The sequence below is a fragment of the Equus caballus genome, chromosome 29 (genome assembly GCF_041296265.1).
Source record: "Equus caballus isolate H_3958 breed thoroughbred chromosome 29, TB-T2T, whole genome shotgun sequence".
Classification (NCBI taxonomy): Eukaryota; Metazoa; Chordata; class Mammalia; order Perissodactyla; family Equidae; genus Equus; species Equus caballus.
This window is the reverse complement of record NC_091712.1, coordinates 29999835-30015000: the sequence shown is the minus strand read 5'-3', so window position 1 is coordinate 30015000 and position 15166 is coordinate 29999835. Positions and strand designations below refer to the sequence as shown.

Sequence of the window (15166 nt, the reverse complement as noted above, 5' to 3'; positions counted from 1 at the left end):
TACCGGACAGCGCAACTCTGGAGAGCAATCAAACTCCGCCTCCTGGTGGCCTTCCCAACACCTTGCTATCTGAGGTCCTTGTTTCATTCACTCATTCAGTACATGTCCCTTGACACCTACTTCATACCTAGCACATGACAGGCACCGGGGACAGAGCAGGGGACAAATATAAACTTCTGCGCTCATGGAGCTGCCATCCTAATTGAGAATAACTGGCCTCTGTAAAACCACCAGACGCATTTGAGGTACTTCCTCAAAGAACTTTGGGTTGAATGTGTTTTTTAAAACTATGGTATTTTGGTGCAGAAAAGCAAATAGTCATAGTTTGGGAAACAGTGCAGTTCAATGTATTGAAGCAATGAGAGGATTCCGAGAGTCTGCACGAGAAAAGAAAAGTGAACTCATGAAACTTTCCCAGAAGAGCAGCATAACCTCAGTCACAGAATAACTGGTCTGGATGTTATCTCTGAGGGACGTCGTTAGCCCACCCCGGACCATCTGAATGACGAGGCAGAGTGGTAAGATTCAGCCACCCTGGGAGCAGGACTGGGGAATATCAGCTGGAATATGTTTCACAGTTCCCACTGGAGATGGAATCAGGAGAGAACCAAATTCATGACTGGAAAAGGTATTTTCAAGCAGCTATCATAAATACTTTAATTATTTGGTAAAAGTTTTCAAGGGATTAAAACAAAAAATTAAGGGATTAAAAAAATAAGAGTGATGGTTTGATAAAAACAAACATCACTAGCTAGTAAAGGAGGAGCCATAAATGAGACTATTACCACTATCTCAGGCTCTTTCCACTACCCTGTGCAAGCAGCTGAGCTGGGTCATATTCTGTCTGCAGTTTCTGAGACACTGGATGCTGCAGCTGCTGAACACAGCATTAGGGCAGGTCAAACCCATAACGGCTAACCTCTGGCCAAGGACAAATGCTACTAGAAATGATCAGAATTGGGTGCCTCGGTGGAGGAGATTTGCCAAGAAGACGAGAGAGGGTTGTGCAGAATTGCAGCATCTGGATCATCATTATTAACTAAACCCAGAACTCAGATCATTCATCAGCAACCTTACCTAGTTCTGGGGGCAGGACGGTCAGGCGGTTCCCCTGAATGTGGAGTTCCTTGAGCTGAGTAAGCTCCCCGATTTCCTTAGGCAGCGAGATCAGGTCGTTATCCCTAAGGCTGAGCTAAATATAAGAAAACAAGGAGTTGTCAAAACAATTTTCACACCAAGAGGCGCTCAACAGAAACTCTTGTCCTCTTTCATGCCCTCTCTTCTTACAAGGCTCAATCCTTCCAATTTATTTACAAGTGTCTGGAGATGAACAAGAAACAGTTTCAGGAGTAGTGGTTTATTCCTGCAAAACAAACCACACTCCTGCTCAAATTGACTTGATTCTGCTCCTACAAGGGCTGCAGAAGTGAATTGATTTTCTGAGAATTTAGATAAATTACTTACTATCTGCAACTTTGTGAGCTTCCCAATATCTGGAGGCAGGATTTCAAAATCGTTGTCACTTAGATAGAGTGCACGCAGGGTGGCTGCAAATTAAACAGCAATATATAAACAGGGTGGCATGGAACCCAACCATTTGAGGTCTGATCAATACAAGGGAGTCAGCTTTGATTAATAACCTTGGCTTGGTGAAAAGCCAGTGACATACCTAGGGCTCACGATAATAACAAGCAGGTCAAACTTAGATTTACTGGCTTATTGTGGGGCTGGTGTGTTTAGGAAAACAGCTATATCCAAGAGGACTGACACAATTAACAACTGGGGACCAGCAGTTTCTGGCACGGAGTCGCAATACGCTTTCAGAAAAGATAGCTACTTTTCTCCTATTACTTCCGAATCACATTTATGGCTTGATTTGCATCCAAAGTAAAACAAAGAAAACCACTGTGTCATTTATATCAGTACTTAGTGTAAAAGGGCTCTTTCGCGTAAATGCAACTATGTTAAAAAGAAAGAAACAACTAAAAGGCTTTCTGGTGATGAAGGCCACAATCACTATTTCATTGTTTCCACAATCAGGCTATATTATTATTACTTGTTTCTATAGCCTTAATGACAAAAATAAACGAAGACAAAGGGGCTAAAATAATGACATGGAGTTTAAAAAATAAAGAAAACCCTAACTTAGACAGAATATCAGTAATCAGATTTGTTCACAAAATAACACAATACCATGAACCCAAACTACTGAAGGCTAAAAATCCTAAACCATCTTTTTATCCTCAACCAAAAAGGAGGAGTATAATCTGATGCATGTTTGGTTTGTTGACATTTAACTATAGTCCAATGTTTTAAAACTTGACAGAACTGTATGTTAACATACGTAATAAAAACAATTGCTTCCATGGCCCCAGAAAATATTTTAGAGTTGGTTTCAGGTGCTCGAGAAAGTCTGAGAGAAGAGTCTAGATAAGGTAAAAAACGAAATTTTAGAGACTAGCTCAGAAAATTCAGAACTCCTAGATGCCACGTATGTCACTATCTGGAAAAGCAGAACTCTCACTGAAGGAAAACAACTCTTTCCTAAATATTTCAGGAGTTCTCAGAAAATTCCATTTTTCCTAATTTTTATGACCATCTGCAGCAAGAAATCTGCTTGCGTATAAAAGGATAAACGCTGTTCATCTGCGACTAGCAATTTCTTAATGTTTGTATATTAGACAATATAGACTATTATCAATAAGAGTACTTTTTTAAAGGCCTAAAACAAGAATTATGGCTGGAAATTTTTAAAGTTCTGTGAGAGTTTATTAAAGGATATTTTTAGAATATGCTTGGGTAAACAGCCTATAAAAGCAACAGGAGAGGCCACATGTTTTGGTTTTTTATTTTTATTTTTTTTTCCACATTCTTTAAAACGAAAGCCAAGTTCCTTAGCTAAATATGAGACTTGACCTCATTTAGGTACATAATCTGTCCTGGAAAGTTAATATGACATTACCAAGTCTACTCCAGCACAATGGTGTCAGGTAACTATATATCATATATACATACTGCTGAGCTATGGAGGAATACTCAAAAGGAATCTGTGAAGAAAAAAATATAGATTCCAATAATTTCTCTGGGAGTTTGGGCCCTGGCAAATGAATTTCCCTTTTAGAATGCAAAGGACTGTTTTAAGGAGATTTATAGAATTAAAAGTTTCTTACTCAGGTAGAAGAAGTTTCCAGGAAGAGAACTTTCATTCAAGTTGTTGTAAGTCAGATCAAGGACCTCGAGAGCCGGGAGGGAGCCAAACCCGCGAGGCAAAGTGTTAAGTCTGTTCATGCTGTTGTTGGGGAAAAAAAAATGCAAGATGTCACACACAAAACATATATTCAGACAGAACATTCAGATCTCCACAGACCCAAGAGCCACAGGCGAGAGGCTGAAAGCTTAAAAGAGGCCATAATTCTATAATCACTTCATGTTATTTTAACCAACCTAGTAATTTTGGTCAGAGAATCTGTATGTTCGGCAAACAGTTGAAAATGTCTTAGTTGTCATTTTCTCCAATGGTGATGCTCAATCATTGTTTTACATAGAAACTGAAATCATCATGAAACATCTGTCCTTCTAGAGAAAAACTTCCTTATGAATGAGCAATAATAAGAGCTCCAAAGATACAATCTAAGCTTACAGTTTTCAGATTTTTTGCTTTACTTATTCCTCCCAATGGGAAAAAAAAAGTAACTTTTTGTGCAACTACTAACATTCAAAATTATCTCCCAGGAGAAAGGTGGTTGCCAGGGGCTGAGGGAGGGGGAAATGGGAAGTTGTTTAGTGGATATAGAGCTGTGTGTGATGAGAAACTTCTGGAGATATGGCTGCACAATGATGTAAATATACTTAACACTACGGAATTGTACACTTAAAATGGGTAAAATGATAAATTTTATGTTATATGTATTTCACCACAAGTGAAAATAAAATACACATATCGCCAATGAAATCGAAGGGAAATTGTCTATTACTATCTTTTATTATTTTCTTCAAGATCCTTATTTTTCTTAATGCAGTTCCCTTTGAGCATACTTAAAAGCTGACAAACGTAATTTTAAAAAAAATCTAATACAGGCTGACAGATACTGAAAGGTGGGAGGGACTGTGACACTAAAAATAATTCTAGACATCGATCCTTCTCCTACTAGATACAACCCTGTCCACACGCACTACCCAGGCCTCATAAGAAACAGCTCAGAGCAGAGACAGAAGCCAAGAGAAAAGTGATTGCCACCTCTTGATGGGTATGAAGTCCTAGGGTAACCTCACCCTCAGCAAAATAACCTCCATGACAATTTATTGTAATGACAACAACTGATATATCTGCGAATTCACAATCTGTGAAGCACACTTATGTCAAGTATTCCACCTGGGTCATCAAAACTATTGTGTAACACAGGCAGGACAGTGCTTACAATTCTCTCTCTAATGCTGAGAGGAAAAAACAGGCCAAGAGAAGGTAAGTACCAAGGACTTCTGACTGCACAGATGAGGTGACAGGTGTCTGAGAGCACCTAGCGCTCACGGAGGCCAGAGCAGCCCCAATCCCTGGACTCCAGCGCAAGGATTCTGAGTAAACCAAAGGAAAAATCAGAGATGGTGAGAAAAGCACAGAAGTATACAGCAGGTGCTTCTTTCTTTACATGTTGCTCTAAGTTTCCCATTTCTGCAAATCACCGATAACTTTCTTCTCTCCAAAGACAGAAGTACACTTTTGAAACATGAGGTACAGGAAATGGCAAAAGTCTACTAAATTGCAGGTTCTCTTTCTTCTTGAGCAATAAACCAATCCCGCCAGCGTGTCAGGAACGCGGCAGAGCCTCCATGCAGGTGACAGTAGTAGTGATGGCAGTGGGCCCACTAACCTGCAGGCAGAAAGACAGCTCTAACTTCAACGCTGCTGGAGGTCTGGAAGCAGTGCTGACACAGTCCCAGCTACAAATGATGCAAGGAGCTGCAGGGACTACTGGCTGTTTCTCTTGACACCAGCACATGCACAGCCAGCAGACAGCACATCTCTCTGCAGAAGGACAGGTAACAGGCGCTGGCTTCCCCTACAGTGGGTGCTAACATCCATCAACATCTACACATGTGGGGCATCTATTCCCAGGGCCCCCTCCAAGAATGCTGGCACTCAAGGATTCCATGAGAGGTTAAAGGAGGGGAAGTGGAAGAACAGAGGCCGGTTAGAAGTCCAGCTAGCTGGATGACCTTGGGGAAGTTACTCAGCTTCTCTGAGGCTCAATTTCTTCAACTGTAAAATGAGGATACCAACAGCTTCCTGGCAGGATCACCAGGAGAAGGAGAAAGAAAACATGTGAAGCATCTGACACAACTTGTGACTTACAAGTAGGTTCTCAAGGAATGATAGGTATAACTACAATTATTTTTCAGGAAGTCAGAGATTTTGACCCAGCCTCAAACAGGCAAGCTCACATTAGGAGAAGACCACGGTGGAGAGCCTGAACTATCAGGAAAGGCTTTCCTATCTGCAGCACACCGGCTTACTCTCCAATCACTCCAGGTGTTTCAAGATAAAGCAGCTCATGGCTCAACCATGCCAAATGGTATAAATTCTTCTGTTCACCAATGAACATTTTTCAAATGTGACTGGAAATGGGAAAATGCCTGCATATGATGGAGCAATGTATAAAACAGATAGTCAAAGGCTGTTCAGCATCTTTTTTCCTTCTTTTTCAAAAGCTGGGAAGACCCAATCTAATGCTTCCCTTTTGGAACATTTTGATCTCTGGACATCCTCTTGGGCAACTCTTGCTTCAATAAGACCTCCTTGGCTGAAGGCAAAAATGTCTCTCACCTCCACCTGCTCACACATTTAGCAAAAAAAAAAAAAAACCCCAGAAACCCACAAACAAAATCCAAATCCACGAACATTTAACCCTGTGCTTGGTGAAAACTTCCAAGTGTTCACGAGATGAGCTCCGGCATCCCGCTAGGTCAAAAGCTATTCCAGAAGAGTTGAACATGGTTTATCATCCCAAATCTCACTATATCCTATAAAGTAATAATTACCAACATGTAAGCCTAAATACGACTTTACATTTTTGCAAAGTAACTAAGATGAACCACATTTAAAGAATTAATAACATAATTAAACTTTCCTTTATTTATTCAGATGGCCAAAAAGTTCTTTCAGGTCTTGGTAATCAACAGAATAAACAGCAAATACTATATAAAACTGTGAAAGCAACTTCTAAGGGGATATGCTGTTTGGATCATGCATACGCGTGGCCTAACTGCTCTGCTGTAGGGTCTCCTGTATATGTTTTTATTCCGGCTGCTTGTTCTACAGAGTCCTCTCTCTGTGACTTGCCTTAAACAGGGTGGTGCAGGTGTAATTCTTTATGCCACTTGAGGACAGAAGTATCCCTTACTGAAACCCATGTCAATTCCTTTCCCAAAGAACTAAGAATTTTGCTCCAACTTTGACCACCCTATCTATGCAGCTTTGTAATTAAATACAGAAAGCTTTACACAATCAATAAAGCACCAAGAGCCAAAGATGTGAACAGCTCCGAAGACGACAAAGAGGCAACTAAGATGCATTTGATCAAAAAGGAAAGTTTAAAACTTTGTCCTAAGCCACCTCGAACCCAGCTGAACAAGCCTGAGCTGATCATCTTCCTGAAGCTGTCTCCATCTCCATCTCTATCGCAGCTGCCCCCGACAGACATCCAGGGATCGTCCCATCCCATAGTTACTGTCTTCCCAGTTTTACCTCCTATAGAGTTCTCATATAAAACCCTCCCCTGCCTCCACTATCACTGCCTTAGTCCACCAGGAACGCTAACCTAGCATCTTACGGGTCTCCTGACCTCCTGTCCAACCTCTCCTCCACATGACCTTTCATATGAAAATCTGACCTCATCTCACACCGCTACTCCACTGTGCAAAGTCCTCCACGGTCAGCAGGATAAAATCGGAGTTCTTTCAAATGACATACAAGACCCTTCACTAGCATGTCGACTCCGTGCCTTTATAGACATTTATTAGTTTATAGCCTGTGTCCCCAACTGTGATGTACGCTCCTTAAGGGCAGGATGGCCAATACTGAGAACAGAGCCAGGCACACAGTTGGGAGCTCAAGAAATGCTCATTAAAGGAAGAGAAGACATTTGTGCTTCTCTGTCTGGCCTCACCTCCTATCTTACCACCCCCTGCCTCACATGTTATGCTCAGCAACACCAGGAACTTGCAATTCCTGGAACATGCAGTGCTCTGAGCTTTTAAATATGTCATTCTCACAATCTGAGATGTCTTCCCTCTACTTGTGAGGTTGAGAAATTCCTTCTCATGCATCAAGTCTCAGCTCAAATGCTACCCTCTGTAGGAACCCTTCCGAGAGTGTCATCTGTGGTCTAACAGGCTCCTTGTCCTTCTCTCCCACTGCCGTTCAACAACTTCCACACATCAGTGACCAAACTGAATGCTGTCACTGTTCATTTATAGCTGGCTTTGCCTCCACACTGAAGGCCAGGGGATGTGACTTTCACCTCTGACCCCCAACGCCAGCAAGCTTCCTGATGCAGAATTGGCACTTACATGGTCATGAAATAAATGAGTAAATAAAACAATGATGATAACAATAGGTAACACTTATGTACTGGTTACTATGTGCCAGGCACTGTTCCAAGCACCTTATACACAAATAATAACTCATTTAATAAAGGATGAAGAAATTAACAGTAAGAACATACCTAGTTTTATACATCTAGTATACATGCCTAGTTTTAGCTTCTTTCTTACATGTAAATTAAACATTAAGACTTAATAATTTTCAAAACAAAGATATAAATGCAGGATCCTTTCTTTTCTGCTTTGCCAAATGGGTATACAGTCTCCACTACTTGTAGGAGAAAAAGCCATATGATCTAAAGTGATATTTCCCCTCCTTTAAACTCTACTTCCCCTTAGACATTAGGAAAAAGAATGCTGACGGATCTTACAAAGATTGTCTCTTAACCAGAGTATACATCAAAATAAGGTATCAGGGCCGGCCAGGTGGCGCAGCGGTTAACTTCACACGTTCCGCTTCGGCAGTGTGGGGTTCAACGGTTCAGATCCTGGGTGCAGACATGGCACCACTTATCAAGCCATGCCATGGGAGGCATCCCACATACAAAGTAGAGGAAGATGGGCATGGATGTTAGCTCAGGGTTGATCTTCCTCAAAAACAAAAAAAGAAAGAGAAAATAAGGTATCCACCCAAACTCCCCATGCAAAAAAGGAACTAAAAATCATTCCTGGAATGAGATTTTCTTTTTCATGATGGATTCCTAAGAAGTCGATAAATAGCTAGCCAGCGTCTATTGCCACTCCATGTAAACCACTAACTTAACAAGAGCATTTCATGGCTATAATTTAATGAATATACTACTTCCGAAAGAGGATGAAGCAAGAGTGAGCGGTTTCATTTAACAGCTATAACAAGGAAGCTGGAATTCAGAAGCCCAACTTCTGGTGGCATCTGTGGGATGTGATGGAGAGGGCATGTGGTATGTGATGGAGAGGGCATGGATCCAAGACAACGGGGTTTTCTGTCCAGCTTGGTCACTAGCCTCAGGGGCAATCAGAGCAAGTCCCTTAACCTCCCAGAAAGGGTTTGGCTTCCATTCCATGAAATGAAAGCAACAAGCTCTGCCCTCCCCCCACCCATCATTGTTGAGAGGGTCAAATACTGGCAAGAAGACTCTGAAAACTGCAAAGCAATATATGGTATTATTAATATTCACTGCTACCTGGTTCTCCAACCTCAGCTGAGTCCAAACCCCTCTCTTCACTTTTGTATCAAGAAAGACACAGGACTATAACCTCTCAACCATACAAAAGAATTACAAGAATCAGTGAAGAAGTGTTAGGAAAGGAACCCTTCCCTCCGTAGAAGAAAGGTGCTTTGTGAATTATTTCTATTAAATACAGAGAGAAAAATCGACCATATTCCAACTGGTCTGAATAGTTAATGTTATGCCAGTAAGTCCCTTCCTGGTCAACATAACTGAAATAAAATTTTATTGGAAACAAAATACAGTAAAAAAAACTCCCTTATTGCGCCAACAATTAGCTTCTCGATTAGCTCTCAAATAGATATGGGCTAACGTAGGCCAATAGAAAGGATGTATTAAAACAATAACACTTTTTTAAAAAACCTAAAACGTAAAAGAGAAATTAGAAACCAGCTCCTCCAAGGCAGTAATCCAAATGGCGCCCCTGCCCTCACCCACAGCCCACACTCCTCTTCCGCTCTCTCCTTCTTTTCCCTTCTCCTCCTCCCCCAAGACTCACCCGAGATTCAGGTGTTTGAGTTTTTGAAGGCTGCTGATCTGTGTGGGCAGCTCCTCGATCTGGTTATTGAAAAAGTTCAACACTTCCAAATTCTTCAGTTCTGCTATGTTTGCTGGCACAGCTAGGGAAACAAAAACGCTGAGCGTGAATGCGGGAACCTGCCTCCTCACACAGGGAATGCCAACAACACATCTTGTTTTTCTTTTCACATGAGAGAGAGCTGAAACTCCAATATGACCATCCAATTCACGTCTAGAGCTTGCTTATGTTTTGGAGGTTTTCCTTAGGTAGTAAACTCACCTCCGAGTAGAAACGGAAATGATTCTTCAAAGGGCAAAAGAGAATTTCTGAGCCAACCACAGCCTATAAGTGAATATTACAAAGCATATATACTTGTGTAATTGTCCTATAATGTCTAGTAAGTGCAACTGTTTTCTTCCTTTTGGCTTTCTCGCAGCTCCACCAGAAGAAAGTAAACCCCATGACCCTTCCCGAGTCATGATACATTCATCAACCTGTTTCAATAATTGGACATCTGAAGAGCTGCTCTATTCACACTGCACTAAATCACAACAATTTAAGTTCAACTTTAAATGATGAAATATTCAACCTATCCACTTTCTGATTTTGGCTTCTGGCCTTTGCACCTTGATCAATACACACACATACACACACACATAGAGGTTACATCAGATTAGTAACAGATCAATGCACTGTTATTATATAGAAAAATGAAAAACCAACTCAGTGGCATGATAGGAATACTAGTATGCAGATCAGAGGTGAAAATAAACCACTGGGGGCCTGAAAGGTTCCTCCTTCCTTGGAGTCTCTACTTGCAAATACCAATTTAAAAGTCAAAGGCATCTTTACCCCACAAGTACTAACTCTCAATTGGTACAGAAGGATGTTCAATAGGTGGTACTTCACCCATCCCCATCGCTGATTCAGTCCTTCCACAAAGATTTGTTATTGGCCATGAGCTTGTCCACAGTTCATGTCAACTCTAACACCAAGACTATCCAGGTAACTGAAACCACTGACACGGGCCTTGAGTGGAGCCCAAGGAAGTGTCCTGTCTTATGCCAGTACCTTTAGCTCCCATACTCCAGCCCCCTCCAGGGCCTGCTTCAGAAGACTGGGAATACCTGGGAGCAGCTTTGCTGAGAACCATTACAAAGGTGTACATAAAATTCCAGACATCTAAAATATTCAAGGAGATAGCCATTCCAAGAAGTCCAGTGTGTAACTCCCAGGGGGACAAAAGTAAAGAGGACAGCACGCTGTCCACAAGAGTTCTGAGTCGTCATTCACAGCTTTATAAAATGTCTTAAAGTAGCAATGACCTGATTTCTTCTAGTGGGAATGCTTGGTAAAAGGGAAGGGAAACGGTTTCATTGGAGGAAGGGAGTGTCAAGAATACGAACCAGTGTGGACTAAGACGCTCGGGAAGAGGCAGTGGTCCAGAAGGAAGATGAGCAAGGCATCGAGTAGTTACTGAAGTGGCTGGTTGTGAGGATGGAGATAAAAGGATGGATTTTAATGGGATAATTGAGGCAGCTGGAAATTACCTAGAGAAACCGTACTCTTGGATACCAACATGAATGCATATGAGCCCTACCTGGACAATTTCGCTGCAAAAGCACATTTTTAAATGTGTAGTCAATAACACACTTCTGTGTGAATGAACAGTATTCACTCTGTGCAAAGGATCAAGAAGACATTCGTCAGGCTGCGCCTGCTGAGTCGCTGAGTGGCAGCTCACCCATCCCATCCCCGAACCAGGAAGTGTGGGAAGCACAGCCCTACAGATGACGACAACCCTGCTTGGAGACCTCACCCCTTCCCGTTCACCCTCCAGCTACCACTAAGCTTCTCCCTCTGCATTCATCTGATTAGTTTGAAGAGCAATAAAGAAAGTTAGTGCAACCTGGAGAAAATGATGATCTCTATTTAGCCACAAACCAAGAATAATGCAGCCAGAATTACTGCTGCTTTCCCAAAGTTACTTTGCCAATGCAATTAAACCCTGGTCTGAAGGTATCGCCCTTTTGACAGGATGAGAGATTATTTCACTCTCCTTGCTAAATCAGTCCAATTTAAAGCCACAAATTATGCTAAATGTGATTTAGGGCTTCGTTTTGTGGACACAAACAATAACCCCACATTCAATTTACTAAACCTCTCGCAGCCTTTTCGGACACGTGTGAATTTTTTTGTTTAAGACTCCATTCAAGCTACAGGGGAAAAAAATTACACAGCTAATAGTCTCCTTAAACTATAGCATTTTTCCCCCTGGCCATAGTAAAAATCAAAGAAATTAACTTTCAGACCAGTCTGGACAGGATAATATTCAGTCTTTCAACCAGTATTTAGAGAATGTTTATTACGTGCACAGCTCCATACTTCCAGCATCTAGCATTTCAGTATTTTTGAGATAAAGTAAGAGAGGCATGCAATTTAAAGAAAGTTAGTTACAAAGGAAAGAGTATCAGAGTTGAGAAATGGAAACAGGTCTACTGCTTGGAAAACAAACTAATCCCCCAAAACACTGTCCAAAAACATCCCCAGTTAACAACATGAGTTGTGCAATACCTAAATCATATATATACAAGGCATGAACAAGTTTAGCTAATATGAAAAGGTAAGCGGCATTCTGTCGCCAGCCAAAACATCCTGGTAGAATTTTTCAAGACATGTATGTGACAGGTTAGCAAGAAGTATTTTATAAAATAACTAAACAGTGAGGATTATAATTCTTACTACACCTTTGAAATGTTCCTTTCCATTAATCTGTCCAGATTCTGTGACCCCAGCTGTACACATGTGGTCTACAGACAAGGAGCTGAGCACAGAAAGGAAACAGAGGAGGGGCTGGCCCCGTGGCCGAGTGGTTAAGTCTGTGCGCTCCGCTGCAGGCGGCCCAGTGTTTCGTTGGTTCGAATCCTGGGCACGGACATGGCACTGCTCATCAAACCACGCTGAGGCAGCGTCCCACATGCTACAACTAGAAGGACCCACAACGAAGAATATACAACTATGTACTGGGGGGCTTTGGGGAGAAAAAGAAAAAAAAATAAAATCTTTAAAAAAAAAAAAAAAAAAAAAAAAGAAAGGAAACAGAGGGGCGGTGTGATGTACGAACACAGGAATCCTGGCCTGGTCCTCTCGGGCTGGCTCTGGCCTCCCCTGACTTGGCCCTAACTCGCTGTGTGTCCTCACTCAACTCACAACCTCTCTGGGCTGCGAGTGTAGAATGAAAAGGCTGGACTAGGATCATTTCTAAATTCTCTTCTGCCTGGCTTTAACATTCTATGATTCTAAGAAGAGCTGGATTATGAAAATCAACGACAGGAATTTAAATAATGCAACAAATGGGGCCCTCAATTAGGAAGCTCAGTCACGCAGAACTTTGCTGGTGACAGAGAATTGAGCATCATTTTCTGTCAATGACGGCTGCTTTCATTTTGAGACTTCAGTTGCTAGATGTGCGAGCAAGATCCCTAACCACAGTCAGGTGTTCCCTGACTCCTAAAATGCCACCTTCTGCTCCAGTTACAAGATCCGATGACCACTGGGGATGCTCTTGGCCCAGAGCTTCGACTGTGTTTTGGAAGAAGTGACAAAATGTGGTCATGCCAGGAACTATGAGAACAGAGACTGGACTCAAAGTGTATCTTCGGGCATTTATAACAATTCCAACTAACAAGCCCAGCAGGGCTCTCTTTCCCTCTAAGCCCTCCTAAATCTAAGAACCTGAGTGTTATTCTAGAGTTTCGTCTATCTGAGCACAGCGTGCCAGCCCACTCAGCAGTCAGCCCCAGCACAGTCTCTGGACACTTTCACAACAAGAAGCCCAAAGTCCATGGGGGGCTCAGCAGTGGGGGCCAGGAAGCCAACTCGCCTAATCTTCTACATGAATGTTTCTTTAAAAAGCTCCCTTGGGCAGGAAGGCTCAGAAAACACTCTGGACACAGCAGACAGACCATAGTCCTGACACCAAGACCCAGCTGACCCAGCTCTATTCCTGAGCAACAGCTTGACTCCTTCTCAAAGGACATTATCTGTCCTCATCAGTTGTATTTACCAGAGGCACAGCTACCACGCACTGCACAAGCTGGAGCGTATTCACAAAATCAACATCACCCTCAAGAATATGTGCCCCCCACTAGCTAGCGACAGCTCCCCAGCTCCCCCAACAGAAGAGCCTGAATAAACTACTGTTACAGCAACTGGAGCTTCACTCCAGGAGCATCTGATCCTGGGATCTAAAATTAGTAATTCTACAACCAAGAACTTATTTTTAAAGCATTTTAGGAGTTTATCCTCACAATAATAAACAGCAGGGCATGCTCTGAGGCTGGGCTGGGCAATGTGCAGTCACTAGTTACATGTGACGATTTACCTTTAAATCTAGACTGGGGATGTAAATTGGGACAGCCGTTATAGATAACAGTATGGAGGTTCCTCAAAAAATTAAAAATAGAACTACAACATGATCCAGGAATCCCACTTCTGGCTATTTATCTAATGGTAATACAATCATTATTTCCAAGAGATAGCTGCACCCCTACATTCACCCCAGCATTATTTACAGTAGCCAAGACATGGAAACAACCTAAGTTCCATCAATAGATGAATGGATAAAGAAAACGTGACACGTGTGTCTGTGTATATGTATTCACACACGCACATACAATGGAATATTATTCAGTCATAAAAAGAAGGAAACTGCCATTTGCGACAACATGGCTGGACCTTGAGGACATTCTGCTAAGTGAAATAAGTCAGACGGAAAAAGACAAATATTGGATGATCTTGCTTATATGAGGATCTAAAAAAAAAAACAAACAAACTCATAGAAAAGGAGATCAGACTTGTGGTTACCAGAGGCGGTGGGTGGGAAGTGGGGGAAGTGGATGAAGGTATTAAAAGAGAAAAAAATAATAAATTTAAATCTAGATGAGTCGAAATTAAGTCAAATTAATAATTCAGTCACTTGGTCACACTATCCACATTTCAAGGGCTCGACAGTCACATGTGGCCAGTGGCTACCATACTGGACAGCACAGAGAAGAATCCTTCCACTCCAGAAAGTACTGGGTCGTGCTGCTCTAGAGCAAAGGGTCTCAAACCTTCCATACATCAGAATTACCAGAGCGATTGTTAAAACAAAGGAGGGGGTACCTCAGCGTTCCTGATTCAGTAGCTTTGGGGTGGGGCCTGGGAATCTGCATTTCCAGCAAGTTCCCAGGGGATGCTGATGCTGCTGGTCTGGGGATCATATTTTGACTCAGAAGACTTTTAATTCATTGGTGACATTAAAATCATTACTCCAATACATATGTCCCTTACCCCACACAATAACGCTGATCAAGATCATAATAATTAATCTGCTCCAAATTAAGACTCCTCTGTCACCTCAGTGAGCCACTGAGGCTGGGGGTTGATAAAAAGTGAAAAAATAAAGAGACACTCTAGATAGCTAATCCACCCAACCTGGGGGCTGCAATCAAACCATTTCCCATCAACTTCTGCTTCCCCACACAGATCTTTATGGTGAAAACAGTATGAAGTAGTGTGAACAACATTCAAGGGGAAAAAGTACTGAATTCCCCAGTTCATCAAATTAAGTCACTTGGCAGCAACTCCATCGTGCCCAAGGATGGTCATGTGAAGAGATGCCACTTGCTATATGTCTGGCCTTCGAAACACTGAGGCCTAACTGTAGAATGCTGGGTGGCAGCAACAGTATAGACCAGCTGGGCTGCAGCCGATCCGGAGGCTTTTTGAGCAAAAGCACTGTGTGGCCCCTGAGGCAAAGAAAGAAAACTGTGACGAGTGACAGGCTCTGGGAGCA

General features: G+C 42.1%; 1 protein-coding gene across 2 annotated transcripts in view; it reads right to left on the bottom strand.

Moving 5' to 3' along the window:
* The window catches only part of RSU1 (Ras suppressor protein 1), a 175952-nt gene that overhangs the window by 123517 nt on the left and 37269 nt on the right, over positions 1-15166 (bottom strand). For both annotated transcript variants that reach the window (XM_005606904.4, NM_001309339.1), the window contains 4 exon segments: positions 9307-9427; positions 3171-3289; positions 1465-1547; positions 1078-1192 (listed from right to left, as the gene is read on the bottom strand). In XM_005606904.4, coding sequence (XP_005606961.1) covers positions 1078-1192; positions 1465-1547; positions 3171-3289; positions 9307-9427 — 438 coding nt within the window.